This window comes from Vidua macroura, chromosome 6 (genome assembly GCF_024509145.1).
Source record: "Vidua macroura isolate BioBank_ID:100142 chromosome 6, ASM2450914v1, whole genome shotgun sequence".
Classification (NCBI taxonomy): Eukaryota; Metazoa; Chordata; class Aves; order Passeriformes; family Viduidae; genus Vidua; species Vidua macroura.
This window is the reverse complement of record NC_071576.1, coordinates 40,263,114-40,282,904: the sequence shown is the minus strand read 5'-3', so window position 1 is coordinate 40,282,904 and position 19,791 is coordinate 40,263,114. Positions and strand designations below refer to the sequence as shown.

Below are 19,791 nucleotides of genomic sequence, written 5' to 3'. Positions count from 1 at the left end.
CACACACACTGTTGGAGTGAGTCCAGAGGAGGGAGGGCCGTGAAGATGATCAGAGGGCTAGAGCACCTCTCCTGCAAAGACAGGCTGAGAGACTTGGGATTGTTCAGCCTGGAGAAGACTCCAGGGGGACCTGATTGCTGCCTTTCAGTACTTCAAGGGAGCTTTTGAGAAAGCTGAGGACAGACTTTTGGCTGGGCCTGTAGCAGTAGGACAAGGGGAAATGGCTTTAAACTGAAAGAGGGTAGATGAGATTAGATATTAGAAAAAATTTCTTTACTGTGAGGGTGGTGTGGCACTGGAACACAGAGAATCTGTGGCTGCCCCATCCCTGGAAATGTTCAAGGCCAAACTGGATGGCACTTTTAGCAGCTTGGTCTAGTGGAAGTTGTCTCTGCAGTGGGATTGGAACTAGATGATCTTTAAGGTCCCTTCCAACCCAAGCTATTATGTGATTCAATACATAAAAAGAAACCTGACTAAATAAAGGGTTACAGTGTGACAACGAAAGGAGCCCCATTGCTGGTAGTGTAGTAGTCTCAGTTGGGAATTTTTTTGTTTTTGGCTCAGTTCTAATCAAGAGGTAGAAATCAGTCTCTTCTCCCTATTAACAAGTGATAGGGTGAGAGGAAATGCCTTCAGGTTGCACCAGGGTAAGTTTAGATTGGAAATTACAGAAGAGCTATCAAGCATTAGAACAAATTGCCCAGGGAAGTAGTTGAGTCCCCAACCCTGGGAGTTATTTAAAAGACATGTAGCTATGGCACTTAGGGATATGGTTTAGTGGTGGACTTGGCGATGCTAAGTTTATGGTTGGACTTGATGATTTTAAAGGTCATTTTCAGCCTAAATGATTCTATGATTTAGTGGTGGACTTGGCAGAGCTAGATTTACATTGGACACGATGATCTTAAAGGTCATTTGCAGCCTAAATGATTCTCTTGATTCTAAGATTGTTGGTGTCTTGGGAAAAAAAAGCACAAAGTTAATTTGGATTGTGTTTGTGGGCAACATAAAATCTGGGCAAGTTGCAGGTAGTGAAAAGAGGAGAGTTAGTGGTGAACTTGGGCCAGCTGTGTGCTGGGTGGGACAAGAAGCAGTTGTGCGATGCCTTTAAAGCAGTCACCTACTCTCAGAGCAGGTGGGAGGGCTGGCAGGATGCGTGGTGGCCTGGGAGCTGCAGCAGGAGCAAGGGCTCTTACAGCAGCACGGTGGTTCACTGGAAACAGAACCCCAGACACGGCAGTCCTGAGCAGGGGCAGGGAGGGCATTATCTCTGTGCAAGGTGCTGCTCCTGCCAGTGTGCTGCAAGGAATGTTGCTGATAAGTAGGAGGGAGTTCAGGGAGGACCAGGAGAGGGGCGGGCTGCATAATGTGCTATACAGTAAAATAAAACACAGAGCTTCATGTGTAAAGTAAACACAGTGTTTATTTCTTCTTCTTTCTTCCCCTTTATTTGGAGCTATGCAGTAGTTTAACCAGAGCTGAAGGAAGCACAGTGACCTTCTTTGGCAGGAGGTCAGACTGTGTCATCACAGGGTTTCTCTCACTCTGTAAGACTCCATGGGGCAAGAGTGGGAAAGGAAAAGTCATTTTATCTTCTGAAACAAAGGCACACATCTCTTCCTACTAAATGATTGGTGGATATGGTGTTGTAACTTCAGGTGTCCTGTCTGCCAGGCTTCCAACACAGATGGTTGTTCTGACTGAGAGCATCTGCATCCACCTTTCCTGTGACAGTGCAGGCCCCACAGCTAACCAGCTCTGGGGCAGCACCTATATCTTCTTGTCTTTTAACATTTTCCCGCTCCCCAAGCTTTCTCCCTCTTCAGCTGCTTTACTGCAGACTTTGCAGAAAAGACTTCTTCTCTGAGAAGGCTAGGTAGGCCCTGATTGCAGCACTGGCTGGTGTATGGGTACAGGACTGCAGAGCTTTCCTCTTGCTCCAGAGAGTGCAGACAAGGGACTCAGCCTGCCAAAATAATGAGCCCTTCTTTGGCCTTACTATCGCTTTCCTTCTGAATGGCTGTGGTAATTCTGAAAGAAAATGTGTCTTGTTTTGGACATCCTGTACAGGCTTAAAAGTACATGTGTTTTGCATGTGTCTAGTTGTACTTACGCTGGGGCTTTGCTTTCAGACCACTGTATGAGTATTAAGTAACACTCCTTGATAAAGGTTTGATAAATGTCTTTCAGGCTGCACATTGGCATGTGAGAAGTTTGATTGGAAAAACGAATTATTTGTTCCCTGGCCAGTAGAGGAAGTAGAGCCAGAGAGGTTGGGAATGGCATTCTTCTTGCAGTAAATAGGGCAGAAATGCAGACCAGACTTCCATGGTATTCAGTCCCATACAAGCATGTGTGGAATAAGAAAATTCCTGTCTTCAGGGGTTTGTGAACATGAATTTAGAAATACCCCGAGCCAAGTTTCCCTGATAGAAGTGGTCTGATGAGCTGTGGAGGCCCCTCTGTCAGCACTGCAAGTATGCAGCATAACAGAGCATGTCATTGGGCATGGAAGGGGCCATCACAGGGGATTTGGGGGTAGCAGCTGTGAAATCTGTCTGATCTGGGGTGGTACCTGAGAGCAGACAGTTTGTGTGCCTTAGAGGAAGTCTTAAAATAAATGCAAATGAAGAGATGAGCAGCACTCTATTCCTTTTCTCACACTCAAATGCTTTTATGTTTAGTAGTCCTTTCAAAAATCTAAATTAAATCCATTCCAAATTATTATCATTTGACATATCTATATTTTCTCTTCAGCACCACCCCATAATGGGAGGGGGAGGGAAGTGTTATTGTTTTGGAGCTTGCTGTCCTTAAACATCATTAAGTGATTGATGATTCTGTGAAGTGCCTCCTGGCTCTTGTGTTAAGCAGAGGGAGAGGTGTTTTCACTACAGCAAGCCTTGTGTGCCAGAAAGGTGGTGGTGGCTCAGCTCTGGCTGCTGTAAAGGAACATCACAAGTATGATTTGTGTAATCTTGGTGGAGTCCCAAAGGGTGCTGTAGGCACTTACCTGTTCCTCAGAGGTGTCTAGAGCACATAGAAAGCTCTATCTGCAGGGGTGTGTACCCTGTATTCTGTTCCCCGATGGAGACTGGCATATGTAAGGTTTGTAGGCAGATCCTGGTTCAGTGCTCCAATCTGCATTCCTCTTTCTTGTCCTTCTGCCCCCAGAGACTTGCTCTGAGGTAGTGGTGCTCCATGTTCCCATAACATAGCACACCCATCACTCTTAAATTCCATGTGCAGTTGGAAATCCCATGTATGTTTTTAATAGGCTCTGTGAAGCATACTTCAGATTCTCCATGCCTCAGGTTGTTCTGTGATGTCTCACACTCTTCACCTGAACTGCAGCTGAACTGCTCTTTCCTCCCCAGTGCAGGAAGAGGTTTCCATGTGCACCTGTGGGTGCTCTGGTGTGTGATGGCAACTCTTGATGCCTGATCTGCTGGCTGCATCCTGGCCTGGGGAAGAAGGCTGTGGTTCCTGGGGGAGCAAGGTTGTCATTTCTTGGCTACTCATATCTCTACTCCCTTCCTTCATTCTTTTTCAGAACATGAGTGAGAACTTGAAGGACTGTTTGATCCAGACCCAGGCTTCCTTAGGGGAGATGGTGACGATAAAAACAGAGGCCTGCTCTCCACACCTGGACCAGGAGTATGGACAGCCTTGGTATGTGGCCGAGCTTTGGTCTGATGTACTCTAACCCCTTCTCTCCACCTACCTCCCAGCTTAAAGGTGGTTTTGAGGAATATACTTGAGCTGTTTGAAGTTATTAGAGCTCTTCCTTGTGGGGTCTGCCTTGGGATGTTTGATAGGAGTGGTTGCCTACTTATGTGCACCTATTCTAGCTGAAGCCATTTTCTGTTGTGGGCTTTAGCCTTAAGGATCTGATATACCAGCTTTTGGCAGGTTGGGTGGCAGTTTAGTTAATTCTCTGCTAGAGTTGTGGGACTGAAGGAGTTGGTTAGGCCCCATTGCTTCAGCTTCTCTCTGTGTGCAGTCCCAGCATAGGACCATTGCTAACATCATTCTTCTGTTGTTCCCTCCTCAGCTCTGGAAGGCCTGACCCACAGTCCATGGAAATGGAACCCAAGAAACTGAAAGGGAAACGGGATGTAATCATGACCAAGAGCTTTCAGCAAGTGGATTTCTGGTGTAAGTGTCTTGTGAGTGAGGGAAGAGCATCACTGCTGCTTGTGTAGACTTTGCCCCTGTCAGTTCAGGTCAGGAAGCAGGGGAAAAAAAAGCTAGGGATAAATTTGCATTCTCACTGAAAACACTGGCATGGTTGGTAGATAAATTGTTGCACGAAAGCAACTTGTCCATGAAGGAGCTAGGCAGAAGTAGGGAGGTAGGAGGAAAGCAAGCTGGAAATATGAAATTGTACCTTGGAAAACCCTGAGAGTGTAGAAAACCCAACTACTTCAATTCAGAAACTACAAAGGGAGCATTGGGCAGATGACAACTCTTTCCCTCATATTCTGGAAAGAAAACTGGTGCCATTTATGCTGGCATACCTTCGAATTATCAACTGGTAGACCTACGTTTCTGTCTGGAAAGGACAGGTGCCCGGGATGCTGTCTCTCTCCCAGGCACAGAATGAAGGCCATATGATGAGGGTATTTGTTTTCAGGGATGCTTGTTTTAGCTCCCCTCTGATGTGTGGGGAATCAAACCTTTTGGCTGGAGGACTTACTGCTAACCAGGGATGTGCAGGGAGCCCTCAGCCTCTGTCTCTGCAGGCAGTGATGGGGCCTTTCCATGCATCTTCAGCCATCAGTGGCAAATGCACGCAGGGCACCAGGGCTCAGGCAGGTGCAGGTGTTGGTAGGGGAGGTGTGGGTTGGGGCAGAGCCCGTGTTGACAGGCGTGGCAGAACAGGGGAGCAGCCAGTGAAGCATCTGTGTGTGTGTAGGCTGCAGTCTGAGGAGGGGGCTCAGCTAGGACTGAGTGCTGTGTATCCGGTGTGCTGCGTGAGCCTGTGCATCACGTCTGCCCTAGCTAACCCCTGTTTCCTTCACATCTGCAGTCTGTGAGTCCTGCCAGGAGTACTTTGTGGATGAGTGTCCAAACCATGGCCCCCCAGTGTTTGTGTCTGACACCCCAGTGCCTGTTGGCATTCCGGACCGGGCAGCACTGACCATCCCGCCTGGAATGGAGGTGGTTAAAGAGCCCAGTGGGGAGAACGACGTGCGCTGTATGAACGAGGTGATCCCCAAAGGTCACATCTTTGGGCCGTATGAGGGGCAGATCTCTAGCCAGGACAGGTCTGCAGGATTCTTCTCGTGGCTGGTGAGTGACAAGTTTCCCCATCTAAGTGACACCTCAGCCATGCAGTTCAGAGCTGGGGGAGTCATGGGCTTGTGGAGCCAAACCTTAGCCATCTTCCCCCTTCTCTGAAGGTCTTCTGCTGGCCACATGGGTACTACATCAGCATCAACCTGCTGTAAATATTAGCAGCTTAAGGGGATAGATAGATGATCTAGAGATTGCAGAGTTCTCTCATGGACTTCTAGCATTCCTTCCCATCCTGCCTGACCAGAGGAAGTGGCCAAGAAGCCAGAAAAAAGATCCAGTCCATCAGGGACTGATCTACATGCAGATTCTAGCACCAAAACTTCTTTCTCCTCATACTACACGACTTGGTTAGCATATGAGATAGAGATTACTGGATCAACACATGTTAATGATGAGAATTGCAATGTGGGACTTGAGTTATTGGGAAAAATTTGAGAGCTGCTGATATGAAATGCTCCTCACACTTTTCTGTCTGTAAAATAAATGTGTCTCAGCCGTGTCCCAAAAGGGAAGTTAATATTTTTTATCCCAGGATTGTTAATGATTTTGTCAGCTACATCCATAGTTAGATATTTGTACATAGAAAAATGGCTCTCAGTCAGTTCAGAGTAGCCTCTACACACTTCAGGTCAGCAGCCTGTAGTACCAGGAGAGCTGAGATTCACAGCATAGAGTTTCACACCATGACTCAAGGCTAGAACTGAAGCAGTGATTTGAGATTCATAGACTTTCTCCTGCCTGGACCAGCTGGTTGACGTGCTGCATCCATTCTCTTGTTCCACAGATCGTTGATAAGAACAACCACTACAAATCCATTGATGGGACAGATGAAACCAAAGCAAACTGGATGAGGTGAGTCCAGTTCTCTTCTGCTTTCCCTTTTGGGACTCTGTCTTCCAGAGAGAGGCCATCAAATACTCCTTACTGTTTCGTGTGTTGCAAAACCAAACCAAAATGTTACTACCATTTTGCAAATGGTATGGTTGTACTCTTTCAGTATTTATTGTAATGAGTATCTTTGATGTCAGATTCAAAGAAAGGGTCTAAAAAAAGACAAGGATGTGTATGTGGAGGATTGCTATTTTCTGGAATGAGAATAAATGTTAAAGATGATCCTGTTGATCCACTCTTACAAGCACTGACAGGTCTCGCTCCATTTTTTTGCTCATTTTTTTATGTTATGTTCAAATATTTGCAAAATGCTTTGCATTACCCCCCGAGGTAAATTTGATTCTGTTTGGGCTTTTTTTTTTTTTTTTCCCTACTGATTTGACAGACACTAAAAGAGGTGCTTTTTTTTGCTTTCTTTCTGGGCTGCATTTGAGCCAGCTGTCCGTGCTGGCTCTCGTCTGGCAGTGTCAGCTGTCCTGTGCGAGGAGAAGGGCGAGCTGGGCGACTGAAGGCAGAGCTGACGCGTGTGCTTGCGCTCCCTCTGCTGGCCCCGCGCCTCGGCAGAGCAGCCGGCAGCGCGGCTGGCTCTGCTCCGGCAACTGCAGCAGGGAGGGACCATGTGTGACCGTGGGGCAGTGTTTCAAGTGTTGGCATATATCTGCAAAATGTCGGTCACTGAGGCCTCGTACATGTGGCGAGTCACCAGAACGGGGCATTGCTGCACGGTGAGGCCTGTCAGACCAGTGCTGCTTCTGTAGGGAGCTTTGGAAATGGTTATTATCAAGAAGGCATCTCCTACAAGAGTAAGGCAGCAGTGGGATTACCTGGTTTGTTGGCCTGGATGTCTAGGATTTTCAGTTATCCCTCGTTATGAGAATAAAAAGCATGAAGTACAGGTAAATGCAAGATTGACCTAACCGGTCGTATCTGGTTGAACCACTTTTGGCCATTTCAGTCTTCACATGGATAGCAGCTGTTCTGACATTTATGTTCATAAAGTTCAGCAAAGGATTTCATTTTTCTGTAAGGATTCCAGCTGTTATAGTTGTTTCACTGCTGGATGAGATAAAATACTAGACCGGGGCTGTATTCAGTGAGGTGAGTCAGTGAGGTATTCAAGTGAGGCTGGAGTCATCACTTCAAAAAGAAGCAGTGATACAGTGAAGAGATAGGTAGGCAGACATATATCTAGAAGTAAAGAATGCAAAGTTCAAAAATCTGCATAGATCTTGATCTTTGTGATCCGCATGACAGTGAAGGAGGGCAAAACACAGTCTTGGAAAGCAAAAATTCTATGATGAGCTCTTCTTCCTACTGCTGTGAACATAAGTTTGATATCTGGATTTAAATAGGCATTACTCGTGGTGTTAACACCAAAGAGCAGAATATTCTTGCCTAAACTTGCATTTGTCATGGTTCAGTCTCAGTATGAGTGTGGTCTGGGCCATTGTGTACAGCCTTGAAAGCCATGGAGGTTATGGCTTTGTGGAAAGGGGATGTTTGTGACCCCCTCATGGGAAGGGTGTATCAAAGGGTCTCTGCAGGCTATACCAGTCTTACTGACCTTTCTGATTTTACTCTTGAAAAGTGCTTATAACCAGTAGTATTATGTAGAGTCTGACTGACAGTTCAAAGTGGCAATAGGAGTCCTCAAAAAGCCTTGATTTTGTTTGTTAGCACCTTTTAGACTAAGGTATGCTCAATATTCTGTGCTAGAACATCACCTGACACTGAGATCACACACGGAAACCACGCTTGACTTCCAGGACGCTGTAGACAGCGCTCTTTTTGTTTTTCAGATGGTGCTCTTTGCTATCACTCACAGATGGAGTGCTTTGCAAAGCAGATCTACTCACCTTCTGGGTAGGTGGCTATGGCATGGGGAGGGCAGCTTGGGCTGACTCCTCTCTCTTCTTGTAGATCTGGCTATTGTTTCTGTTGTTTGAATACCACACCTGAGTCCATTTTCATGTTGCCTGAGGACAATATGTACACTGCAGCACTTGCTGGTTTAATTTCAAGTGCCTGTTTATCCAAGGCAGTGGATGACAGGGAGGAAGGAGTAACAAGTGCAGCAGATGGCATGGCAATGGTAACATCCTCTTGCCCTTTCCCTCATCAGTTAGTTAGTCAAGACAAATTCCTGATGCTGGGAGCATGTTCTCCTAAGCTGGCTGCTGGCACACGGCTAACACATCCTTCATCTCTGTCCAGAGTAAAGCCCTACTGTTTGCAATACTTCATGAAACTCGTGACTTCAAAATATGCAAACATCTTCCTCTGTTTTTATTTTTCTGGTGGCTGTTTACAATGGATTGCAGCAAGCAAAATTAATGCTTTCTTGGACACAAACCATAAATTGCTGCTGATGGCAGTTCTTGGGGCTTCTGAAGGGTTGCAGAGGACCATCCATTTTCCTGGTAGCTTCTGAGAAAATTCTCTTACTCAGTTGTTGGTGTCCTCTAAAAATAATGGATCTGACAAAAAACCAAAAGTAATTCCGAAAGTCCAGGAAAGTCCATCCTTCTGTATATGTGTCACTTTGCCCAGAACCAGATGTAGGATAGAAACTGATGGTGTCTAACTGAACTGTTGAAGTGTAGTGCCTCATGTTTGGCGTTTCCAGGATATTTTGAGCATTTATAGTCTGTAACCCTTCACATGTGAGTTCCTGAATTCTTAGGCTTTTGGCACAGTATAAATTCATCCTTTGCCTTAGCCAATGTAAAAAGGCTGAAGCAAGACTTTCTCACTGCTTTCTCCTTTGCCTTCCTTTCTGCCCCCTTTCCTCTCCAAACATAGTGACAGAGATTATGGGGAGCCAGATTGTCCTGTAAATCTTCCTGTATCTCCTTATAATGAAGGCATCTTGATTTGATTTTTCATACAATAATGGAGCTTGGAAGGGAGCTCTGTTCAGGTGTTCCAATAGCCTGCTTAAAGCACGACCAACTTTGACTAGTAGATCTTTTAAGTATGATGGAGCTGCTGTTTCAACTTTACAGGACCTTTTAAAAATAAGCATTTAAAAAACAGTCAGGGTTACTGTGGCTGCCCTTATGTTCAGGGTGAGTAAAAGCCACCAGCCTATGAATGTCATTTTGTTGAACATCATAAACTGATTTCTGCTACCTTGCAGCAAGTGGCGCAAATGTTCTTATCTATTACGGAGTCAAATATGTGCAGAGAGAAGGGATACTCAATTACTGTGGGGCTGTGATCCTCACAAAACCCTGGGAAAAATTACATGCTTGTTTCTTAGAGGCCAAGAAAAGTGGAGTTGATTGATATCTTTGTGGGGTAATCATTAAGTGCCTACTATTCAGTGTGTCTTGCACTTTCAGAGTAACCTGGGCTGAGGTGTGAATTCATCACCTCACAGCTGGGGCTGCTCTGGAGCTTGCTGAAACCCTCATGGCATCACCAGAAAAGTACTTGTAGATATCAGTGGCTGCCTCTAGGGACATACGGCGTACTAGAGGAGAAAAGGAGCCCTCTGATAGTAACACTGTCTGCATTTTTATAAGGAGGAGGTTGATGTGCCTCTTAGGAACCTAAGGTTAATTGAATTTGTGATTAAAACTGGCCAGAGCTCATTACTCGATGTGTGGCAAGTTTGCTATTGGAATATGTAAGTTCGATTGTTTTGACCCAAGTCGTGCTGGAGCATGAGTGTAAACACTAAAATCTGAATATCCAGGCCTACCATAAGCTGTCCTAAATGCACTTGATGGGATATCCTGTCTGAGAAGAGCAAACAGGGCTCTAATTCCCCATCGGTGTAGCTTTGCTGGTGACAGCAGCTGTGTGTTGGACAGAGAAGAGGGGGCACCAGGTTTTGTGACCCTGTGTCTCCAGAGAGTGCTGTTCTGTTCTGCAAGCCCACCCCTACCCAGAGCACTTTGCAGAATACTGTTACTCTTTTTCACCAGAGCAGCTTGTCAGTGGAGGTTTGTTGCCACCTCATAGAGGCATTGATGATAACTGTACAGTCATGCGACCTGATGAGGAGATACACCAAGCCCAGTTTTGCTGAATGCAATAAAAGTCAAACTGTAAATATTCCCTTGCTCAATGTTTTGTGTAGCCTTTCTCTTCTTCTCATGTTCAGCTGGGAGAACTCCTTTTTCCTTTTAAGTTTGGTGAGTTTTTTTTGTTGGGGTTTTTTGAGATTCAGGGTAACAGGTGCTTTGCTGGCTCTCCATCATTTCGTTACCATCTTCTCTAAACACTCCTTTCTCTCTATAAACGAAGCTCCACCAAGACAGTATCTCAAGCATCTATTTATATTTATTCCCATTAAATGATCTGTGCACTTAACGTCCCAGCTCTCCCTGATGTGGCCCGGATTTGAGCAGCTTCTCCTACTGGTTTTCCAGCTTCAACCAAACTGACACTTGGCCTGATGGCAGGCAGCAATGTCAGTGAGATTGATTAAACAGCAGTGTTAACAGCACTAGGAAGGAACTAGAATGACATGGGTCAGCACCTGTCTGTAGGTTCAGACAGTCTGTTTTCTCCTTCATAATTGAATAGATCTACTGCCTTCTTTTTTTTTTTTTTTCCCAATAACAAAACATAGGTAGGACTAATGTTTTATTTATTTTTATAGTTTTCTTCGACTGTGACTGGAGAAATTAACATACACCCCCTTTGGACAAAATAGCTTGTTCTCAGGATGGCTGCCTCTTTTTCTCAGTAGGCTGAGGCTACAAGTTGTTCATTCGAAGCACCAGAAACTGGGTGCAGGCTCACGTTGGTGGCAGTGACGGAAAGCCTAGCCAGGAAAATCAAGTGGGTGGCCTCATTCCTTTTGCAAACAATGGGAAATGGCAGCCATTTCTGGGTGAAACAAGAGCTTGCTGTGAAGCAGACAAATGCTGGATGTAGACTACCCCAATGCTGAAAAGAGAGATTTTTTCCCTTAGGGAAAGCAAGTTACAGAAATTACCCACCAGTCTAGTCAAAACCTACCTACCCTAAAAAAATCCAATTTGATCTAGCCTTTACATGACATCCTGCAAGTTGTAACAGAGAGGGTGGTGTAAAAGTTGCTATTGCATGTTATGCCAGGTAGAACAATAAGTTATGTTTCAGGCCTTTAAATTTCCTCTAAGTTTCTAGCAGTGTCACATTAGAAGCTAATTCACCACTCTGATTGTGAGTTCTCACGTTTTTTTCTGTGCACAAACTATGGCAAGTGATGTGAGGCTGAACTGAAAAGCTCATATGTAAGTCAGGGCATCAGATGATGTGTAAAATTTGATTTTAACTTTAAAGCTGAGAAGGCTCCTTCACACTAGTGTTGCTTGGTATTTTTTTTTTCCTTAAGCTTGAAAATTGCCTTCTAAAAACAAAACAGCTGCCTTTTCCTGGTGAGAGGTTGTTGTGGGTCAGGGGAGCTGGATCCCACCAAACTCCTTTGTCCCAGTACTGCACTGGCCAAGTAGTTGGATGCAAGGGGTTGCTTTGCGCTGATTTCCTTTTACCCAATTATGCTTTGCGGGATGTTCAACCCAAGGAACATGGCTGAACGAAAGAGGAAGCCCAAGTTTTCCAAGGAAGAACTGGACATTCTGGTCACTGAGGTGACCCGAAATGAAGCCATGCTGTTTGGGAGGGAGACAATGCGTCTGTGCCATGCTGACAGGGACAAGATCTGGGAAGGCATAGCCAGGCAGATCACATCGGTCAGCCAGGTCCCCAGGTCTGTAAAAGACATTAAACACAGATGGGACGACATGAAGAGAAGGACCAAGGACAAACTGGCACTCATGCAGAGGTCCCTCTCCAGCCCCGGCAGTGGGGGGCAGCCCTCAGCCATCGTCCTGACCGCCCATGAGAGAGCCATCGAGTCGGCGCTGCATTCGTCACACCAGAGGCACGGCTGCCGGAGAGCGGATCTGGACGTGGTTGACAGCCTGTACACCAGCTGTAAGTATCACTGCCTTAACACCTCTTTGTCTCGTGCTTGCGTATCTGAGTTTGACACCAGAAGAGCATTGTGTGTTGTGTGAGATAGCTGGGTTGCCTGTCCTGCTGTGGTTGGTTTCTGCTCTGGTGGTTGTGGAATGTTGAGATGGATTGTTTGCAAGTTAAGGTCATCTTTGTGTTTATCTACTTCTTTTCCATACTGTTGTGTGAGAGCAGATAATGGATTATAAGTATGAATTAATCCTACAAGTGAGGAAACATCTGTGGTTGAAGCATGCATGCCTCCAGTCTGTGGAAAAAGTGCATGTAAAGGATTAGGATATCTTCAACCTGATAAAACAGCAATGCTACCAAACTGAAAGGCATCTGCCTGTTTTCGATAGATCACTTCCAAGAGAGCTTTGGGGGTCTCAGTTATCACTGGTGTTCATTGCTGAGGATGGGCCACTAATGATTTCTCAGTAGTGGTCTGAAGGATCAGCATGAATGCTGTGAAAGGTAGACAATAATGACTCCTTCTTCACTGGTTTTAAAGAACCTGCTGGCCCTGCTTTTGAAGTTAATCTTCTTAACACCACAAATTCTCAAGACACCTTCCAGTGCTAAACCAGCAGCACAAGCTGCTTTTGTGCAGGTTTTTTCCATAGTTTTGTACTCAGTTTTCTTTTGTGGAGGTGCAGCTTCTTGTTTGTGAGCTTTTAGTGCTAAACCAGCAGCACAAGCTGCTTTTGTGCAGGTTCTTTCCATAGTTTTGTACTCAATTTTCTTTTGTGGAGGTGCAGCTTCTTGTTTGTGAGCTTTTAGGGATACAAAGGAGAGAAGGAGGCGATAGCTTCTTGGGAAGTGAGTCAACTAACACCACATGGGTGGTGCTCTCCTACCACACTAGGTCTGATCTCCTATCTGAAGTTAGTGGGAAAGCAAGGACAAGATCTTCCAGAACTGACAAGCTGGGACTTGGTCATTCTTTGCATCTATCTTGGAAGCCAGTTGCACTATTTCAGAGGTAAAAAGAATACAGGTTATACAAGGAAATAGTGGGCAGCTGCACCAGGTGAAACCTTGTCTCTTCTTACTCTTCTCATGCCTGTACCTGTGAACTGGCACATCACTAGATATTTATCAGACTAATGAGAATTTTCCTGTGGCATTTTGCTTTAGTTTTGATTTTGCATCGAGTGTATTTTCCTGATTAACATAGGGTCCTTTTGCTGCTTTGTCTAATTGCCTCATTTTCTTAGTAATGACCAGCCACCTAGTGGCTTTGCAGGACACACTTTGAGAGCAGCAAATACAACATCTACGCTCTTCTTAGTGCAGAGGATATAAGAAATGACAGGGGACAGGATTTTTCCATGAGAAGCCTGTGTCCCTCCAGAATATTTGTGCTAAGCTACCTATGGGTTTGGGGAAGAGAAGTCATTGCTACTGTCTGAAATGGATTCATATTCTAGTAATGAACAGTGCTATGTACAGAATACCACAATAGCTTGGGTTCACCCACTCTCAGGTTTCTCATGGCTAAGCTTGTCACACAGATGCTAACATTGAAGCACTTGCATGTTGAGTTATGCATCAGAAGCTAAGGCTTGTCTGAACTGGCAGACTGGGGGGAGGGGAAAACCCCTTTTTCCATGTTCTTTGAGATATCCTGAAACAGAAGCCAGTGTTGAGAGGGATTTCACATTAATAATTCATGCTTCCTCTTCTGTTTAAGCTGATGAAGATGAAGAGATGCCAGGCACTTCTCAGGAGCACCACTTCGCTTCGCTGCCAAGGGCTGGGGCAGATGTCAGTCCGTTCTCCAGGCCCTCCTTGCTTCGCACTTCTTCCTCATCAGAGCCCTCGGAAGCTGCCAGCCAAAGGCAGGACCTGCACTGTCCATCCCCACGCACCACCTCGGCCTGCAGACCCCCGCACCCCCGCACAAGGAGCCCGCCCCTCTCCAGCTTCGACCGCCAGCTTCTCCATTCCCATGCACAGCAAACAGACCTGTTCAGGCAGTTCTGCCAGGAGCTGGTGGCCATTCATAGGGACATGGCAGATAGCATGCATGCCGTTAGCCAGAGCGTGGCTGACCTCACCAGCCAGGTCGGTCAGATGTGTCAGACACTGACAGAAATACGTGATAGGGTCCAGGCTTTCCATAGAGTACAAGATCCTGGTGTCATGCCAGGGTCCTGTCTGCAAGCAGCTTGCTCTAAACAGCCCCCCAAGCCCAGTGCAAAATCTAACCAAAACTCTCTAAAACGGACGACTCCTGCACGGGCCACCAGGTCACGAAAAAGAAAACATAATTTTTAGTCTGTTTAATATAAAGTAAAGAAGGATGCCCCTTCCTGAGCTGCTGCATGTTCTCATGGCTTCTCCATGTGTGTCACTTTTCTGTGGGGAAGGTCAACAGCTGACCCAACCCATCCATTCCCCTGCTGGCTAACAGAGCAGTATGAATATGGCAGCGAATTGTAGGCCCTCTGCAATGGCAGAGAGGAATCTCAAATACTGTAGAGCTTGGAATGTAGGACATCTTTGGGTTCATAGAGATTAAGAGTTTTCACTGGCTTCCCCGTGCTTTTAATGCTGTATAAACTAAGAGATGCAATAGAAATCATTATCTGGATCTCTTCCTATGCCTGTGAAATATTATTTACTGAAACAGCATGCTACAGAGATCCCTTTGCAATCAACTCACAAATTTATCCTACTACTGCATTCCTGTCGTCTTCCTGACTATTAGTATATGTAGCATATGCAGTATGTGCAGAAATACAGCCATATAACAATAAAAACTCTTATTGATCATTGCTTTTATCTTTCATTCAGCAATAGTGGGCTGTCTGTGGCTTACTGTGACTTACACACAGCTTTGGGGAGAGGAGTGTAAAAGCAGAGCTTGTGCAGGGGAGGGCAGAAGGCATGATCTAAGGACAGGTCTGAGCACCATGGGGTTTTAGACTGCTGAAAAGGGTTGCAAAGGCATAGGCCTTTGCAAGGATCCTGCATTGCCACATGCACTTGGTGTTAAAGAGTTCAACTTTTGTTTGCTTCAGTCTGAAATCCCTACCTTTCATAATTGCAGTTAAAATACAATTATTTCATCATATGACAACATTTAAAGATAATTGTATCGTATTATTTTCTTGAATGTTGTCAAATCTTCAGTTTTGAACCACCTCACCTCTTCAAAATGTGGGAGACTGAACAGAAACCAGAAAAGATGGAGGGCCTGCTTCTGACATCAAGCCAGTTTGGTTTTTTTAAACTTTAATTCTGTCAGCTTCAGTACAGTTACTTTGCACTTAATTTTATTCAGGGTGGGATCTGTACTGTGTTTTCCTGTCATGAAGGGTTTACAATCTAAATTCACAGCTACATAGGTTGAAATCTTAAACATGTTGGTTTTATACTGCTTTCTTTACTAATATAGATGCAAGAAAGAACTATGTTACAACATTTTAATTGCTCTAAAGCTGTGTGAAGTTCTCATGTACAACACTGAATCTGGAACTGGGCTTTAATAGTGTCACTTCAGGTGGTGATAATATATGTGATAGCTCTTATAATATGTCTTTTTTCTCCTTAATTTTCACCTCTGCATTTAGCATGCTGCCCCCATCTCTGGAAAAACCCAGACCATTATCTTGATAAGCTTCAGCAGGGAAAAGGGTCAATGTGTTAACCACACAGCACACCGTTCTCTCCGGGCTCTTCTGCTGTGTTTGGAGGTTGGTTTCAGGACATATTCCAGTTAATATGAGTGTGCATCATCTTGCCATGGCTGGGCTACAGACTTGGCAAAAAGCTTACAGAAACTTATGTGGAATTGAACATAGGTAGTGCAGTGTAGCAGAAGGATGGCTTGTTTTGTGTGGTCTTCAGGGGTCATCTTTAACCTGTCTGGCCTCTCCTTTGAAAGTATAGTGCACTAGCTTCTTTCCTAAAAAGTTCATTGTAATTTATTTTTGGTGGTGCAATAAAAGATTGCTCAAGGAAGTAGTGGTCTGGTGAGGAAAAAAGCCTCATTCTTGAAGAATGACCCGACTGGTTTCATGAAGAGGACATTCCCTTTAATGCTGGTGTCAGACCAGGTTAGAACTTGATCACCTTCCACTGAAGATGTCTTTTTACTTCTGTTGAAACATTCGTATTCTGCAAAAGTCACAGCCTCTCTTCAGATGAAGGGGAGATTGGGAAATCTGACAGAAGTGGATCTAATTTATGAATCAGAGAGAGCTGAAAAAAAGGTGATATGTTTTAAAGGCTTACGGAATCAATATAGTGCTGCTGCTATATATTAGTATTTTATATTTTTATAATACTTGGTCTCTACTGATGCCTTCCCATGGGTATAGTGGTAAGATTAGCTCCTTTAATGTTGTCCAGGGGGATCCCTTCTGGGAACCCTCAGGTCTGCAAAGGAGGAGACTCCTGCAGGTGCTAAGCACTGGAGGGAGTTATCGTCATTGCTGCCATCAGTTTGACCACACAGATTATTTACAGAGAGCATCCTGGTGCGGGATGCACAGCCCTTACTGCAAATCCCCAAAGGCTGGGCACTGGTCAGGAGAAAGGACCTTTGAATATAAACTGCCTGATGTCTCGCCTAGTTTCCTCTGTGGACTATTACAGATTGGCCCAGATCTGGGGACATATCTCCTGCCCTGTTTAGACCCCTCGATGGAGTGGCTTTTCTGTACCGGCTTGCAAAGGATACTTCTTCCTGCACCTATCATGTTAACTGGCTGTTGAAGTAAGTGTCTGTGTCAAAGCAAACTGCTGTGCTCAACTCTAGTATCTCCATGTCTTGTACATGCTGAAAAAATTCTCTCTTTAAAAGCATTTTTGTTAAGAATGCAATAAATATATAACACTTTTAACACAGCTGCTGTTGAGTCATTTGTTTATCTCTACAGTTTTTGCCTGAACTGGTAACTAGGCTGTCACAGATGTGGGTCTCCTGGAGACACTTGGCTTCAGAGCATGGAGGCAGGATTTATGGTTATGGCATCCCATGGCATCAGCCTGGGCTGGTGGCTGCTCTCCTGCATGGGATCTCCTGCCCTGGCTCTGTGCCCAGGGTTGGTTTGGGAAAGGCCACTGGCTATGGAGTGGGTAGCAGGGAGCCATGAGGCAAGTCCAGGGCAGTAGTGGAGAGGAAAAGGGGAGAAGCTTGAGCCTCCCTCCAACTGCAGAGGTCTCCTCCCTCCTCTCCGTCTCTTCTGGATCCTCACTGGAGGCTCTGCATGCCTCCTGGGGAGGAATGATCACAGCTGTAGAAAAATAACTTGACATTTTTTCTGGGCATGCTCACTTCCCATCCTAAAACTTGGGAATTTGGTGTCCTGAGTGGGCTGGGCCTTAGTAAAAATGAAACAATGATTTTTATTTGCTGGCTAAAGTCTGTGGGAAAGGTGGTCCTGCAGAGCAAGGAGCTGTCCCTCTGACAGCTGTGGGGTTGATCCCAGTCCCAATAGCTGCAGATGGGTCAGAAGTGGTCTCCATTGGTGTCATGTCTGGTCCTGAGTAGCCTGGTCAGGAACTGTGGTGTTCTGGAGGCTGGCCTGTCCCAAGGACTAGACAGGACATGAAATGATGGATTTGTGACTGGTGGCAATGCCTCTCTGCAGAACCAGGTCCAGCTGAGGGTGTCTGGGTCTGCCGAAGGAGCAGTATGACTGCTCCTCTTCTGAGGATCACAGGATCCTCCCCTGGGAAACCTGCTCTGCAAGCAGAGCCTTGCCCGTCAGTGTCCAGTGCTTGGGTCAGCCTAACCATGCCTGTCCTGGGTGTCCAAACCAAGGTAGCCTGCTTGCTTCAATCCAAATTGAGTATCTGGCATTGGGAAGGGGACTGGATACTATGCAGCCTTTGAAGGAAGGGTTGGATTGCTCAGGATGTGAGCACTTTGGCCTTGGGATGTATGTCAGTGAAGGCTGATCATGCAGTCTCTCCTCAGGAGGTAGTTTGTGCCCCTGGTTCACCAAGCTGGCTGCATTTTTGTGGAATGATTTTCTCCATCCTTGGAAAGCATCTGCCTTTCAGCTGTGGTGTGCAGTGGCGCTAAGTGTCTCAGACCAACAGTTGGAATGTAGGGTTTAGGCAGTCCTTTGTAACCTGTGTCTTTTGTGCCTCTGGGGAAACTGGAGCCTGGGGCTGGGCAGCACTGGTTCAAAACAGTTTCTTTTGTGTGGATGATCTCATCCCGTTTACCTTACCTCAGGGAAGTATCACATATGGAAAGCTTCCTCACTAGGAGTGTTAACCACTTCCTAGCTGAGTGCAGCTTGAAGAAACATGTTTGTGACTGGATTATACCAGAACTCTCTGTTGGGGGCTCCTGATGAGAGTGGCTGTGCCAGTAGCTTCAGGAGGCTGGATGAGCAGCCAGCAGCAACAGTGTTGCAGCAGTGCTGCAGCTCATGCCCTCCAGCCTGCACTCTCCTCCCAGCTCCCTGCTGCTCCAGCAGGTGGCCAGAACCACAGGATGCAGGCAGCAGAGCAGAAGGATACTCGGGCAGAAACGGGGAGGGCTGTAGAGGCAGAAGGAGAGCAATGAACAGAAAAAGTTCATGCTCATGCTTAACGAAATACTTCATAATAAAAGTGAGCCCTGCTGGGAATAGTTAACTTCCCTTTCAAAGTTGTATTTTCTACATCTCACTGTCAAATACAGTTTGCTGAAAATGCACTAGACCATCCTGCCACCGCTGCATGAATTCCTCAGTGCCACTGGCATATATAACATACAGGTCATGTATGTTATATTAAGGATCTCTGAGTGACTTTAGGTTAGTAAATCTTCACAGGGGCAGCCTTATCTGCTGTGGATGGTGGGATGCAGAGCGGGATCTCTCCTTAGGTGGTGCTAGGAAGCATCCTGACATTTTGCTTGGACTGGAGAGAGCATCCTCTAGGATCTCCTGTGCTGCAAGGCATCAGCACATCGGTCTGTCTCAAGGGTTGTGTATCTCATGGCTGGCTGAAGGCCTGATACACCTTTTGAGGAATGATAACTTACACACAAAAGGAACAGCCTGGCTGCTGTGTGCTATTGCAGGACCTCCTTCCCACCCCACTGGTCCAGGTCTCTCTTCCTTCTCAAATACACAAACTGGTACTTCAAAAGTTCCTTTGTTATGTGATCAGAAGTAAATATGGGTTAATAAAAGCCAATGTTGGCAGTACCAGTCTGCTGTTTAAATAATTACTGAAGATGGCAGAGCATCCTGGGTAGCACACATTAGGAAAAATACAGCTGCTTGCAGGCACATGCACAGTTGCTTAACATTAAAACCAGAGCCTCAGGCAGTCTGTGACACTGCCACTGCAGACCTGTTTTCTGTATTTTGTGAGAGGTTTCACCAAGTTTGTGACCTTATTTGTGTGGGTTAGTGGGACCATGTGCAGGTGGACTTGTGTCTTTATCTGTGCATTCACATGGCTAGAGAATGTATAATATTAAAAAAATTTGACAGATTTCTTAAGCCAAAGAAATACCTGTGTATACATTAGGGAACTTAGACAAGGACTAATAGCAGCAGATGTCAGAGGAGCTGCATGCTCCCCTGCAGCCTCCTTGCCTTTGCTGAGGTTGCTGCAGCAGGGCGTGCTGAGCAACAGAGGCAAATGGCGTAAGACAAAGATAAGTTTTAGCTATGAGCT

At 45.7% G+C, this 19,791-nt stretch overlaps 1 protein-coding gene across 5 annotated transcripts in view; it reads left to right on the top strand.

Annotated features, from left to right (window-relative positions):
* The window catches only part of PRDM11 (PR/SET domain 11), a 49,022-nt gene that overhangs the window by 14,221 nt on the left and 15,010 nt on the right, over window positions 1-19,791 (top strand). For 4 of the 5 annotated variants that reach the window (XM_053981042.1, XM_053981043.1, XM_053981041.1 and 1 more), the window contains exons 2-5: window positions 3,557-3,675; window positions 4,058-4,161; window positions 5,036-5,298; window positions 6,089-6,156. In XM_053981042.1, coding sequence (XP_053837017.1) covers window positions 3,560-3,675; window positions 4,058-4,161; window positions 5,036-5,298; window positions 6,089-6,156 — 551 coding nt within the window. In that variant the 5' untranslated portion in view covers window positions 3,557-3,559. Of the gene's footprint in view, window positions 1-3,556; window positions 3,676-4,057; window positions 4,162-5,035; window positions 5,299-6,088; window positions 6,157-7,994; window positions 8,059-19,791 lie in introns of those variants that run through there. The other variant, XM_053981044.1, reaches the window with a different exon arrangement.